Here is a 16,337-nt window from a genome sequence, read left to right as displayed (position 1 = left end):
ACCAACAGTAAATTCAAAATGGGAGGCATTCAAAGAATTAATCTTGGAAGCTACTAGGCTTTACATACCAACTAAGAAATATTGTTCAAGGTTTAGGCCTAAGTGGATGTCAGATGAACTAATGAGACATATGGCAGAGAAGAAAAATGCATGGGATACATACAAATTAACACGTGACACAGAAGCCTATGATAGATACAAGTTGATCTGTAACCAAGTTAAAAAGGAGGTTAGGCAGGCGAAGGCAGATTACGAGAAATCTTTGGCAAGGGATGCAAAGAAAAACAAACAGCAAAGAGTTCTTTACTTATGTAAACTCTAGAAGGAAGGGGATAAATCAGATTGGTCCACTTGATATCGATGGGTCAACTGTTGATGATCCTGCTCAGGTAGCTAACAAACTAAATGAGTATTTTGCATCTACATTCACCCATGAGGAGTTATTCAGCGAGGGGAATGCCAGTTTGCTGAGTTTGCTTTGCCAATGGAAAGCAAACTCAGCGTGTGTATGTATATACTTACCTATTATGTACACTATAAGTCTTCAATGAATTCACATAAAAAGATTTCTTTTTTCTCCCGTGTCTTAAACAATGAGAGGGGTGGTTTTTTCAGAAGCATGAGGTATTTGAGAAAATATTAATAGCAATAATTACTAAAACTGTTTGTTAAGAATATTACAGTTAAAACACCCTAACACAAATGGAATGAAAATAAAACAATTGTATAAATTGTTTTATTTAGCATAACACAAAAATGAAAAAAAAAAAAAAAAAAAATTTCATATTAATGTAATTTTTGGATTTGGACATTAGGACAAGTATACCAATGTTTGAAAAACTACTTATAGTAGCTATTCCAAGTTTATCTGAAGGTTATGCCTATTAGCCTAATTTTTTTGTTTTGATTTTATGTATTTCATTTTAGAAAACAGCTGCTCACGTTTATAAGTACAGGAGAATGCGGTCCCACTTCTAAATTCAGAGAAATTATAGAAAACAAAAGTCCACAAAATGCCACGTGAGTTGCAGATTGAAATTTTACTCCAGATTAAGAAATAAAGGCTTCATGCCAATAACACCAAACACCAATTTTTTCAGCAGGTTGCTATAGGCCGCATGGAAAGGGTCTTGGGGAAGGGGCAGACCTGGGCTGCAAAACCACAGGGTGTTCATTCCTTCTGATCTCAACATTAACTCTACAAAGTAAAAAACTGATTAAATGTTATCATATTAACCACATAGTTTGATTTGTTGGTTGCTAAGCATAAAGTTACAGACATTGCCTTAACCCCATTCAATGGAATTGTTTAAAAAGGCTTGTGATAAAGAACTATTATTTATGAAAATAACTTTCTTACTAATAGATTAGTAAGAAATGAGTAAGGTCAATGAAAAATTCTAATGATAAACAGTAATAATTAATACTATAGCAGTCTTGTGGCAATTATTTGGACCAAGTAATAAGCAGAACAGAGCTGCAAACCGAACCCATTTTTTGAACCGCAAACAGAGCTGAAACCACTGAACAGGTTTTTTTCTGAACCGCTAACCGAACGAATATTTTTTGGAAAATGTGGTTCAATTTTTGGTTCAAACATCCAAGTCCAAGTCCCACATTATGGGACTTGGTAGTAAACTTCAGATAAATTGTCAAAATATTCAATATGAGATAATTAGACAAGCTAATCATTCGTGTAAAGAACTTACAGCTGTTTTGAAGAGCAGATTAATTTCTTCGAAAATAGGTACTGCAACTTGATTTCAGAAGTCAATTTTGGGAATAAATGTACAATTTTTTGATAACGACAAGATTGTTCTAAAAACACTTGTGATGTGAGAATTGAATGATTTTATGAATCGGGCTACAAGCAACGATTTTAGGAATTGGGCTATGAACAGTAATTTACGCAAAATAGTTTCAAGTGTCTTGAAATAATTCGAAATTAAATTAGAGCAAGTGTATTCTTTAACAAAGGAAAACGGGGCTAATATGCTAAAATCATTCAAATTACTTGCTCAGGAAAAATCTATATGGACGATAATGATACTGAAGATATCAAAGAATCTGAGACTATTGACTAGTGATACAAATGTATGTAAGGAAATTTTCCATGATCTATGTGTTCAGGGTATTATGGTATCTATTCGCTGTGCTGCACATTCTCTGTAGTTAGGCCTTATACACATTAGAAAAGAAAAATTCGATGATTCATCTTCACCATGCACACCTGCTAATTTTTTTTTCATTTCGCCTTCCTCTTTTCAACTGGTAATATTTTCATTTTTCTTTTCAAGTTTCCTAAATTTCAGTAAAAGCATTATAAATTTCATTATTTCTTAGATCTTTAAAATAATCTACAGGTCCTTTAATTAATACAGATGATCGATAAATATCCTGATATTTTTTTTGCAGTGATATGAGGTGGTATCAAAAAGTTCGTACCCTGACGTAGATAAAACTTCAGTAGGAAGATGCAGTTTTTAATATAAGTTGTCTACATATTCAATAACTAACATGTGAAATTTCATTCCCGTAAGCATCGTACACCAGAGGTGGAGCCCAGAATCTGAGGAAGGACGCTATGGTCGACAAAGTGGAGTATCGAGAAGTGACCAAGTTCCTGCATTTCTAGGGCAAGAAAGCTCAGGAAATTGACAAAGAAAAGCTCTGTATGGGCAGAATTTTCCATCCTATGACACTGTAAAAAAAGTGGAAATGGGTGTTCCAGTGCGGTCATACAAGTGTCTTTGATGAGCTGAAGGAAGGCCATCAACATCCACAGACAGTGAGACAGCTGGTGCTGAGCGACAGATTTGTGCAATTAATTTCATCACAAATGCAGTGGGAATTAATTATGGGTCTGCCCCCGGCATTTTACATGCCCATCTGCACATGTCTAAGGTCTCCGCACGATGGGTTCCAAGATTGCTAATGCCTTTGCAGACGTCATGTTGAATGCAATGTTCTTGCCAACTGTTGAATTTGTGTAATGCTGATGTTGAGAACTTTTTGATTGGCTGGTGACAAATGATGGATGTACCAGCATGATCCAGAGATTAAAGATATGTCAAATCAGTGGAAGCACACCACCTCCACAGGAAGTCATCAATGAAGTGGAATCATGATTTCAGGCAAAATGTGTGGACTTTATGATCAAGGCATTAAATAAATGATCCACAGATGGGAGAAATGTGTCAATGAAGTGGAATCATGATTTCAGGCAAAATGTGTGGACTTTATGATCAAGGCATTAAATAACTGATCCACAGATGGGAGAAATGTGTTACTATACATGGAGAGTACATAGAAAAGGATTAAAGTTGCTGCAAAGTTTCACCTTTCTAGGGCTATTATTCCTAGGTAAGGGCACGAACCTTTTGATACCCCCCTCGTATGTTGACTCTATCCTTTCCAGTATCAAATTCCACAGGCTTAAAAACTCGATAAACTTGTAACTACTTATTTGACAGTGCAATGATTTAGCAAGAGATAATGTGTCACCAAGTAAAAAATCATCTTTCACTTCGTCTACAATTAAACTAATTTGTCGGAGTTACCAGCGGTACTTGTGGCATTCACTTTTGAACACCACCTTGTATCGGTACGTCTCTTCAGACAGATTTTTATGACCGATGATAGTTTTTCCCATCTGCTAGAGGATGAAGAGAAGAAATTGTACAATGACTGTATAATTCCTAAAAATGACACAACATCAGCATTAATGCTGGCCGTATGTTCACCTATCAAATTAAGATTATGTGCACAACATGCAATATACCGAACAAGAGGAGTCTCCTTTTGAAATATGGCTTGGACACCTTTATACTTTCCAGGCATATTAGTTTCATTAATTGTAGCCTTGACCACATATATTTTCCATTAATATGCCATCATGAATTAGATTTTCATTAATTTCTGATGCAATTCCCTCTCCTGTTTTTCCTTTTGTATTTATAAAATCGACGAACTTTTCTTCAATTGCATATTTATCGACTGAAAACTTTACATACCGAATAATTTCTGTTAATTGGTCTCTGTGTGATACATTTGGAGTGCCATCAAATATTAAACTATAATATTTAGCAATTTGGATTTCTTTCATTATTTGACTTTGTACTTGTGATGCTAACAAATTATTAAATTCATTCTGAATTTCTGGCGATAAATAATTATTGTGATGTTTAATATGCAATTCCAGAGCATTTTTTATACCAACATGAAGCTGGCTGACAAATTTGATCAAGTTTAATAATATACCATAATTTTTTTTCTTTGGTATCGATATTACTAACATGTTCACAAAATGCCAAATTATTTTCAGCACAGAACAATATACATTTTAATACTATATGGCTCCATTTCCAAATTTCACTTCTTACTGCTGCTTGTGCAACATTGTCAATTAGCCCATTTTGAAGACCCTTTTCTAATAATTTCCAGTTGTCAAATTGTTTATGTGCTGTAATAAATTCTTGTGAAATAGAACATTTGGATTTAGATGTCTGCAGTCCCTAAATCCATCTGAGCTGCAAAATGGAACATTATTTGTGCCAGATACAAATAACAGGCAAGGAAAACAATATATTTTGTTTTTGTCTGCAACTTTGTTTTTGCAATAAAATAACCATTTCTTCTCTTTTTTTTCAATACCTTCATTTTTGTATTTCCACGAATTGTTCAAACATCGGCCATTAAGATAGGATACACTGAACATATAGTGCACTTAACACTGTATGTTCAGGACTGTGTTGCACTATAAGAGATTGTTTTTGTGGATATTAAAATTCCATGTGGTTGGATCATTAAAATTCAGACTTACATGTTCTATATTAATATTAATGCTGCCATCATTGTTTTATTTAAATGATAAATCACAAGATTTACGATTACCTGTTTATATAGCAACCACAAAAACCTTATACACACATTATTTATAACTTCTAATTTATTCAGCATTGCAGAACGTGCACAGTGAGTGAATTGCGAACTGCTATGCATTTGAGCATGTGCTGATAAAGCGGTTGCCTGATTGGTTCCTTCAAAGTCACATTCTGCAAATAGCATACTGCTGTATGTATTCAGATTTATGTCTGGCTGCATGCGGGCTTAAATCGCCCTCTGAAAAACATGCCATTTAGTGAAAATTAATAGGGGCGCCATTTTGTCAGCTAGCCTTGAGTGTCGAAATAGCCGGGCACGGAACTGATGTGGCCTGTCAGTGGTGTCCTTCTGATACCGGCACCCTTGGCACCTGCCCCAATGCCAAGATGTTCCTATGCTACTGCACCCAGAGCTTTATCAGCTAGCCAAAGTAATCTTTGCAGTTCCTGCCACATAAGCAAGTATAGAAAGATGCTTTTTGACATTAAAGATCATTTTGACTGATAAGAGGAGTTGTTTAGGCTTGAGGTTAATGGAGGGCATTTTATTTTAAAATTAAATAATTAATTTCAAATCACCAATGTAATATATGTTGTTTTTAAGATTTCATGATCAATTTTCAAAGTAAAATTATTTTGATACATTAATTCCTTATGTTCATTATCTGAATAACTAATAATATTTGGCTTGTAATTCATGTTTGTTTCTTCTGTTCTTAAAGTTTTATTGCCATCATTTTCTGTGATTTTTTTATATTATCTGAAAATATCTGCCTTACTTAGTATTATTAAATTATATTAAAAATTTTGCTTGAATGATTATTTTCTTTCCAAATTAAACGTTCTCTTGTATACATTTATGAGTACTGAATACAAGAAGGGATTAATATTCAAAGTTAATGTTTTGGTAATTTCTGCTCCTTTTTCAATCAGATTTCAAATGATTAACATGTGATTTTATTACTTGTCAAATATATTATTAATATAATTTAATTTTATTTAAAATAAGATTTTATAGTAATATTTTATTATAATGTGATATTATTACTATCATTAATGAACTAAGAAACTATACGAATTATTTCATACGATATACCTGACTGAACCGAACCAAACCACTGGTCAAAATCGCCTTTTGAACTGGACCGCAAACCAAACCACTTCAGAAATTTTTGAACTGAACCAGTCTGAAATTTTAGGTTGTTTGCAGCTCTGAAGCAGAACAGTTTCAAATTTATTTTTAAAACTTTTCATACATAACAAATACAAACAGTATATTCATTTAAAAAAAATTAAGTAAGGTGAAGGAGAGGAAATAGAAATATACAAGGCCACTCAAAAATTGAGCTCTCTCAAAGTCTGCCAGTAAAAAAAAACAGGTAATGTGATTCTAATATAGCACTAATGAGGAGCTGTTTAGCATGTCATATGCATAAAATCTATATAAAAATAAACTATTATAACTAACAAACCAAAAAGAAAAAAACATGTAAAAAAAAATTCTCTATACACAAACCCACCTATCCATAATGCCTAATAACTGCTTGCGCACATCTTGGGCTCGCTTTAAAGTTCTGATCTGTACAAAGTTTTCATAGCACCAAGCATTAGAGAATTTGTTGTTTTTCCAAGAGTTATATACTGCCAATAATGTTAAATGGTCACCTTCACACTGATTAAATTTAGCTTTCTTCTGATCTGCTAGTGCTTGTTTATCCTAAAACATTAAAAATGCAGTAGAAAAACAAATATAAATCTCTTTCAATATAATTATGGAATGTGAAATAGTTCCAACTCATAACAGAAGCTGAGCATGTCTCCTGCTAATATCCAAGTCAGTTTTCTACTAATACCGAGACCCATTTAAAATGGTACTTTTAATTCTGGAAAACCTGTGGGATGGCCCACGAGCTACTGTTTATGCCTAGAACACTGAATTTGACAGCTCCAGATATCACAACAAACAACAATATAACAATCTTGTTATAGCATTTACAGAATTTGGAGCATCTTGTCCAGGAGGATGATGAGCATATTGGTGGCAAGCTTTCAGCATCTCTTATGAGCTGGGTCTTTTTTAGTCTAAAGTACAGTCAGACTATGTAAAATAGATCTAGAAGCATTTATTACCGAGATATTAAAGACTGTGTCAAGGTTTTCCACCTGGTAAGTATATGCTGTATTGAAGCATTAAATTTAATAATAATAAAAAAATTTTCTTATCCCAATTATATACACTGGTGTGCAAAACTTAAGGACCACACTATTTCTAAAGGTTACATCCACAAAATCTTTACTTAAAGTACTCTTTACTGATGAGAGTAGATTCAGTCTCAGCAGCGATTCTGGACGTCAGTTAATCTGGCGAGAGGTTGGCATGGTATCACCCTGCAAACATCACTGAAAGGGATCTATATGGCCATTGAGGTGTTCTCAACCTGGGGAGGCGTTATCTTGGATGGACGTACACAACTCCAGATACTGGGAGGCGGTACTGTAACTGGTACATGCTAGTGTACTGAGGTAACCCTTCCCCATGTGCATTTGTTCCGAGTTGCCATTGGCCCCGAGTCTGTGTTTATGGACGATAACGCCACACCCAATCGCAATACAGCTGTTGATATGCTTTTGGAAAGTGAAGACATTGTTCGTATGGATTGGCTGGCCCGTTCCTCCAATCTAAATCCCATCGAACACATATGGGACGCTCTGGGGAGATGCCTAGCGGCACGTTCACACCCTCACCAGAAAATGTTCACCAGCTGAAGATGGCGCTGACAAAGGAATGGATGATGTTACCGCAAGAACTTATCAACAACATTGTTCTAAGTATGGACAGGCAGTTCAAAGCCTGCGTCGACATTAGGAGTGGCCATATCTCCTGCTGAGGACCACCTCTTCCCTTTGTTCCATCTTTGGCAGTGATGCATCTATATCATGGCAGCCAGTGCTATGTTGCTATTTTTGAATAAAGTCCTTCTGTACTGTTTTGTTTTCGTTGTTGTGTCGGTGTTGTTTCCTTCATCATTTCTGTACCTCATGAGGTTCCTTTGGTATGCTTTTCCCATATCCAGGCCACTCCTATGAGAAGCTACAGGTGAAAACCTGACTGGTCCTTAAATTTTGCACACCAGTGTAGAAATGACTTCCAAATTTCAGATGAATCAATACTACAATTTTTTTTAACAGCAATATTGATTCAGAGATTCATTTGACACATTGATTCATTTACACATGGCTGTTTACATCTAAACAGCTGTATTTAGGTGATCACACTTTACCATATTCTATTTCTTCTGTTTTCTGGGATTCATTTTACTATTTTTTACTCCCTCATTTTACTATTTTTTCCTAACCCAGACCAATTCCCATACTTATCCCAACTTATACCCTTTCCAATTTTTCCTTTTTTTTTTTTTTCTGTCAGCTCGGGCTAGTCCCAACTGATGTGAACAAGACGTTAGTATATCCTGGCCACCTCCTCATGGCAGGGATGGGGGGCAAGACGCACCTACCTGGTGTTTCTGCTTCTCATTCACTAAGAGCCAGGCGCCAGTCGCTACACAACACTCCAACACTTTACATAAAAATGGCTGGCATTGGTGTTAGCCTCTTCACAAGATGTTAAACGGCAGCTAATGGGAGGAACCCTGGGGTCTGCCAATCAACACATGAATACTTATATTTAGGTGACTGACTGGTGTTCTTCAAGAAGTTTTAATTTTTATATAGTTGGTTGGTTCTGCAGATGATAATATCTTTGCTAGTTCCGAAGATATTTTTGCCAAGCATATACCGACTGACAGTCAGGTTTTTAGCCCCCGTAAGGTAGATTAGGTTCTGCATAAATTTCAGTGGTTTCTGATTTTTTGTTGTTCTCAATCTGATATGTTATCGCAGTTTTTAAGCATGTTCACACAGGTATAAAGTGCCTATTGTTTTCACCATGTCTGTCTGCCTGTTCATCAGCACACAAAAACTTCTACTTACAGTGGATGGATTTTCATGAAATTTTATATTTGGATCTTTCAGAAAGACTTGATGGGCATCCAAATTTCATAAAAATCAGATATAAATAAATAAAAAAAAATCTAAAAATTATCTTATTTTTAAACACATCGCATATGTTATGCATATATTGTAGCTGAAGAAAAAGATATTGCGTTTGTTCCTGTTTGTTGATTGGAGAAATAATTGGGCAGTATAATATAGCAGATGCACAGAAAGGTAAAGTTTTCAATTTAAACACTGCACATTAAAACTTGTTTTTTTTTTGAAACACTTGATTTTCTGTTATCAATTTACTAAACATATAAATTACGAATTATTAATTTTTTATTACATCAATTACAGCAGAACTGTGAAATACATAACTAATTCCAATCTTTATTAAATTCCAGAAAAATAAGTAAAGTAAATTAAAAAATGTTGAATATACATTACAATCTGAGCTATGTATTGCTATTGATTTATTTAATTAAATCAAATGCCACATTTCATTTTTATTAAAATCCATGAGAACAGTATTAGTATCAGCATATGATAAAAAGAAGCAAGCTTACACAGCATTAGCCAAAAAAAACCACCTACCCATTTGTCTATATAAATGCCTAATCATTGCTTAAATTTATTGAAAATACTCACTTCGAAAACAGCAAACAGAAGTCTGTTCCAACAATCATTTACTCTCTATCAGTAAATTTTTTTGCAGCAATCCTGCAACCACCCTTTTCAATTTAAATTTAATGTCCCCTTCTGTGCATTTTACAAGAAAGAATAAGGATGCCATCAGCATTTACCTTTACTCAATCCATTCAAAGCCTTAAATATTTCACTATTTGCTACAATATTCAGAACTGAAGTCTTTTGTGGTTACAGTACCTTTCTGCACAACTGAGTAATCTAGTTACTCTCTCCTGCTCTTGTTCCAGTCAACATCCTTCCTAAAATGAAGCTTCTATAGACCTGTATGCAGTACTGGAAATGTAGCATAACAACTGCCTCATAGAGTGAGATAATCACTTCCTCATCATGGCAGAACCCATGAGTTGTCCCAGCGGCTTCTCTGCACTGCTAAGAGAACTTCATGTCAGATTGCATAATAATCCCAAATAAAAACTGTTTTCCATTATCCTGACCGTGGAGCACTTAACTGGTTTATGCTGGCAAAAAAGAGCCATCTACCATCCCTCAGTGAGCGATCAGAGAGAAAACTGGATAACCAATTACAAAAAACAGTTGGCAAACCATAAGATGGAAACTTGTTTAGAAGACCTTTATGCCAAACATGACTGAAAGCCTTTGAGATATGAAGTGCTTGTGTTTTGCCAAAGTTTTCCATTGAATTTGTCCATAAATGGGTAACATAAGCCAGAATATCACCAGTGGATCGAAATTGACGGAATCCATACTGGCGATCATGATCAAATGGTAGGTTTCTAGGTAGTTTAAGAGTTGGCGGTTAATTGATTTCTCCATTACTTTAGAAAGAGTAGAAGTAATTGCGATGGGACGATAATTGGATGGGAGGGATCTGTCACCCTTTAGGAACTGGCTGGATATGAGCAAATTTCCAAGCAGAAGGAAAAACACCTTTGGAATAAGATAGTGAAAAAAGGCAGCAAAGAACAGGAGTAAGTTCAGGAGCACAAGTTTTGAGAACAAGTGAAGAAATAACATCAGGACCTGGAGCTTTCTTAGCATCAATCCTTTTAACGGAAGACCACAGGAGGCATTGAATGGAGCGTGTTGGGAATGGTGGGAGGTGTTTTATCAAGATCATTAATACATGAGTTGGAAGAAAAATGAGATGCTAGCAGGTCAGCTTTATCCTTGGCTGAAGTGACAACAGAACCATCTGGTTTTGATAGAGGTGGGAGCAGAAATGGGTAAAAGTTGCAGCCAATAGCTTTGGCAAGAGACTAGAATGCTCAGCTACCATTAAGACAGGAAGCAAGTTTTCTACTCTTAGCCTGTTCAAAATCTAGTTTGTACTGATTAATAACTGCTTTACAACTGTTGTGAGATTTGGTGTAGGCAGAAAATGAAACTGAAGAATTGGAAACAAACCAATTATGATACGAAACATTCTTCACTTTAATAGCCTTAGCACATTTATTGGAAAACCAAGGTTTAGGTAAAGAACGAGGTTTTAAAGTGGAGTGTGGGATAAAGGATTCCATTCCTACAAGAATAATTTCATTGATACGATCTGAGCAAACGTTGACATCAGAAGTTTTGAAACAGTAATCCGACCAAGGAAGAGAAGAAAAGAAATCTCGCAGGTCATCCCATTTTGCATTCTTGTAATGACATACAATATGAGGTTGGGAATAGCCATGAGATAAAGGCTCCATTGGAGAGAAGATCGGAGTGAGTGAGGACCACTCACTTCGATCGTGTACTTAGAAGGGTTGTTTGTGAGAAAAAGATCAAGCGTGTTGGCTGTATGGTTAGGATTGTCCGGTATTCGGGTATGTAAAGGAACAATCTGTGCAAGGTCATTAGTAATTGCAAAAGCCTCAGCATCTCGACCAGCTGGGTCGGTGTGACTAGAAAACAGAAGCCGGCTGGAGTTGCGAACATTAAAATCACCAAGGAAAATTACCTCACTGTTAGGAAAGTTGGACTGGAGAAAGTCAAGTTGCAAAGTGAGGAAGTCAAAGAGCTCCAAGTGATTAGTGGAGTTGGGAGAATGGTAGAGACAACAGATGAATCTGACACAATGAGGTAGAGAGATTTTAAGCCAGGGAAGATCGAAAAGAGGAGATTCCAAATTACCAAGTCTCTAACAGGGAATATCAGAATGGACATATGCACTAGTACCACCTTTGAGGCGAAAGGAATCATACAGTGAATAATTTGGGCAACTAAGATGAGCAGTAGTTGAATCTACCGATAACTGAGATTCTGTCAGAAAAAGTACATGGGGTTTGACAGACTGCAAATGGAAATTGTTCAGATTAGAATTGAGACCACGTATATTTGTGAAATGAATTAGGAAGTGTTTGGGAGGTTTAGATATTTTCGCAGATAAGCTTACTGCATTAGTCTGACAATTCATGGTGTACTCAATAGTAGTGAGAACAGGTGGGAGGGACATGCTGTATGAAGTAATGAAATTTTTGGATATGGCTTATACAAGGTAAAAATATACCCAGATCCTTGACATAACATGGTCTCGACAATGTTATGTCAAGGATCCTCCCTCCAGAATCCATGTCAACCTTTCCACAATCTTACTTATTTGATGATAATTCTTTAGATTTTACTTCCATATTCCCTCTCCCCTTTAGAGTTAACTTACCGTATTTTCCATATGTTTTTTGCGCACCTTTCTATAACACCAGGTGGTGCTTGTGCTTCTAATCTTCTCAGTATTCCTTGTGGACAATTTTTTGTAACATATTCTTTGTAGTTTTGAAATTACAAAGAATAAGCTAAATTACTTTAAACTAAAGAATTAGTTTAAAGTAATTTAAACTTAACTAATCATTAGAATGCCAATATTGTATTAAAATTCATTAATGCAACTTCATATTATAAATTACTATAACTGCTAATTTGATTTCTTTCACGTTTTAATTCCCCTATAGGCCTGTCTGTATTACAGGGTTCAGTTGAGTCTCAAAACATTGTTTAATTAATGCTTTAATTAATGCATATAAATTAAGGTGATTCACTTCAATAAACATTTAAAACTCTATTACAAGGTGTAAGTGTTTTTAATTTCTTTTAAATCATAGTTGTCACCAAATTTTTACCTATAATCTGGGAAATCGAAAATTGCACGCAAGGTTGGTTCTGTACAGCCTGACATCAGAACAAAAGCAAACTGTCTGTGATTTGCACTGCTTCCATTGTGCAGTGCAAAATCACAGACATTTAATAACAACACTTTCATTACTTCCACTTGCTGAAGATGAAAACTGGTGGTTCCAACATGATCTCTCAACCAAATGAGGAGAGATGTGTCCTCTATAAAGAGTAGAGGAAATCTCTCAAAAAAAGTTTATTCTTAGATGTTGAAAATGAAATTCCTGTTGGTAGCCTTTTTCAATGCACAAGAGATTACATGAAAACAATTTGTCCCTGCAGGTGCCAAGACTGTTATCCTGAGATGAAAATCTGGAAGTCGGTTCCTCTTGCATAATAAGCTACATGCGCACACATGCATAGCACTGCCTATCTAATAACGTTTGGTCAAAAGAGAAGCCATTGCCCGATCTCATCCACCACATTTACTGGATATGTCATTGTCACCATCAGACTTTTACTGTTCCCATGGCTTAAGAGCCATGCTGTATGCAGTCATTTTGCAATTCACTAAGATTATTTTATTGTCTTCCCTAAATTGCTGGATATATATTTTGAATATGTGGTGAAATACATTCACACATGTTTAGGAGCCGACCGGGCTAGCCGGGTGGGTAAAGTGCCTGCCTGGCAACCCAAAGGTCGCGGGTTCGAATCCCACCTTGGGCTTGGATCCAAGTACTGCAAAAACCTTGGGAGGTGCATTATGGCCACAGAAGCCGATGCGCCAACAACTACAAAAAAAAAAAAAAAAAAAACACCATGTTTAGGAGCGAATAATTTATATAGTAAATAATGATTATTTTCTATCATTAGCCTACGAACAAGGTACTATGAATAAGAAGGTGCTCACTCAGTACCGTTATCTTCACTGCCTCCACCACCTGACTCTTTACTTGCCCTGACTCATTCAGGCTACATTGCCCACCAATTTGTGAAAAATTTTTATTTTTCACATTTATTTTTGTTTTTAAAAAAATTGTATCTATGTTTACCTCCATTAATCATCTAGTATTATTTTACATTACTGTACAGGTGAGGCAATAGCTCTAATTTTGTACATTGCTAAGTTAAGCTGACTGCCATTTTTTTTAACAGATATTTTTTACACCCTGCACAGTGATGTATTATGGCAAAATTTGCATTAAGAGCCACTTTACTTTTTTAATCCAGTTATTTATACACTTTCTTCTAAAAGTGGTAAGCATATAATGTACTCCCTTTTACAGAAATCCAATGAAACCAAAACTTAACAGCAAGGTGACACTGCTCTTATTAAGTATCCAAGCCACTCTTTGTTACTAGTTTAGTAGTGGAATATTGGTTTCATTGTAAACAATGTATCAACATGGAAGTGTACATGACAAGAAACTGACAATCCTGAAAGTTTACTTTTGATAAAGCACTGATGTTCATATTTCAAAGTAAAAGGATACCAAAAATAGTTTCCCACAAGAGTTTTTGGATCACAATGATAAGAAATGTTGGATCAATGAAGACAGAGTTTAACTGTAATAAACAGCCAATGGGTCTCCACAAAAAAAAAAAAAAAAAAAAAAGTTTATTGGTATGGACATGTCCAAATACAACTTTACTTCCCCCCCATTTACAGACAATGTAAAGAAAAAGTTTAAAATCAACAATGCTGATACCACAGTTATACTATTAGATATCTCATTTATGAACCATTTAAGGATCACATTCACGATGAATGGAATAATTGTATGATTGAAGGAGGAAAAAACCTACAATTCAGTGTTAATGGATCATCAAAGCATGGATAACATTTAATTAGGAGACAATGATAAATTAAAAATGTGGAATATCAAATTCCTTAAATGGGATGGAAGATGACTATTTGTGGAGAGACAATATTTCCAAAGACCGCATAACACTGGAAACAGAATGGGATCCTTATGGTGTTCCCAAAAATAACTCCAGCCCAATGAATTTCATGATCTATTTCATTTGATGAAAAATACAAATTATCGGATTTAAAAGGTGAGAAATACTGTATATCCATGTAAAAATACACTATTAATATGTCATTAATTTTTGAACCTTCAAAAGTTAACTTATATGCTGGAATATAGAGAATATACATAATATCTCATTAGGTATATAGAACTTTAAAGTCTGAGATTTCTATCCTGTGAATAAGTTGACCGATGGTTTTAGTAGTAATTTCTGCACCTTCAAAAGTAGAAAATATGGTAAATACAAATATACACTTACTAAGTTGGCTCTGCATTAGCAACATCTCCCCCCCCCACTCCTGTGTAGGAATGGACTGGTCTGTGACAGTAGTAAAGGTTCAAAGTTGGGAGCAGATGATATAAGATTGTAGTTTCCACACATAGTGATCACTTTTTGAATGACTGTGAGGAAGAATGAGTCAGTGTTGAGCTCTTTCAGATTTTAAATGTGGAATGATAATGTGGGGCAAAACATTCAAGTGGCAGTCTCTTGACTACAGTCAGCACTATAGTCAAGGTACTGACACTGATCTGTCACTGTAGTTTCCTCTCCTATGGTTTTATGAGTCTATTGTGAATGGCTCAACGGAAGTCGAACAACCAGCAGAAGATCACACGTGGGACAGTCCCGTGCCATGTGTCCCATCTCATAATACAGCAAAAATGCAGAGCAGCTGCTCAGCTAACCATCCAGTACTATGCAGGAACAGAAAGACCAATATTCACATGGACTATGTGCGTGCTGGACATTAGCTTGTATAGGCTATGGCATTGTAGTGAACATGGTTCACTACAATGCCATGTCACAGGTAACCATGTTCACTACAAGACACAAGAAATGTAGTTAAATTTATGCTGCTGAATTATACTTATACTTAAATTTATACTTATGTAGTTAAATTTATGCTGCTGATGTGCCTTACATGGACACATCAGAAGCAACATGTGTATACCTGTCACCTGGTCTGATGAATCCAGTTTCCAACCTGTCATGCTGATGGGTCCACCAGCATTTGGAGAAAGCAACATGATGCCATAGCACCTGGATACACTGATAGTGTTTGGCAGGCTGCAAACAGTGGTGTTATGGTTTGGGGACTGTTTTCATGGCATGAAATCACATGAACATGAACCAAAAGGCCTGACAGTTAGCAATCTGACAGGCCTTGTGGTCAGGTGCACTGTCTCATTAATAGTTGCTGAAGGTGTCTGGATACACTGTGATTATGAAGGGGGTGTCCTTGGTCACTGCGTCTCCGTAGCCAGGTGGGAAGGAGCAGCAGTGTGTAGCACATGCTTCTTGATTAGACCGGGGTTCCAGCCCATCACCACCAAATACGGAGGATGCGGAAAGGTCAGGGAAAGACCACCGCATATTTCCGGAGCAATACGTTAGTTGCTAATGCTCCTAAAAACCATATAACAACAACAAACTTGGTCACTGATGGTAGAAAGACAGACATTCTCATCAAGCCATTGATTAATGGTGATCAGAGGTCCCAGGGTATCCAGACACCTCTAGCATCTATTAACGAGACAATCCGCCCCACTACAAGGCCTGGTAGGTTGCTAACTGGTTTCAGGAACATGACAATGAAGTCTCCTTCCTCTCTGGCCTCCCAATTCACCTCAACTGATCCCAACTGAACATGTTTGGATCTAA

At 36.0% G+C, this 16,337-nt stretch overlaps 1 protein-coding gene across 2 annotated transcripts in view; it reads right to left on the bottom strand.

Annotated features, from left to right (window-relative positions):
- The window catches only part of pea (ATP-dependent RNA helicase pea), a 358,942-nt gene that overhangs the window by 16,967 nt on the left and 325,638 nt on the right, over nucleotides 1-16,337 (bottom strand). For both annotated transcript variants that reach the window (XM_090371271.1, XM_090371265.1), the window contains exon 24: nucleotides 6,404-6,600. In XM_090371271.1, the coding sequence (XP_090227397.1) occupies nucleotides 6,404-6,600 (197 nt within the window). The remainder of the gene's footprint in view (nucleotides 1-6,403; nucleotides 6,601-16,337) is intronic.

Source organism: Mastigoproctus giganteus, chromosome 1 (assembly GCF_048544385.1).
Source record: "Mastigoproctus giganteus isolate SK-2022 chromosome 1, ASM4854438v1, whole genome shotgun sequence".
NCBI lineage: Eukaryota > Metazoa > Arthropoda > Arachnida > Uropygi > Thelyphonidae > Mastigoproctus > Mastigoproctus giganteus.
Note: the sequence above shows the minus strand (reverse complement) of the source record. Positions and strands in the feature narration are given on the sequence as shown.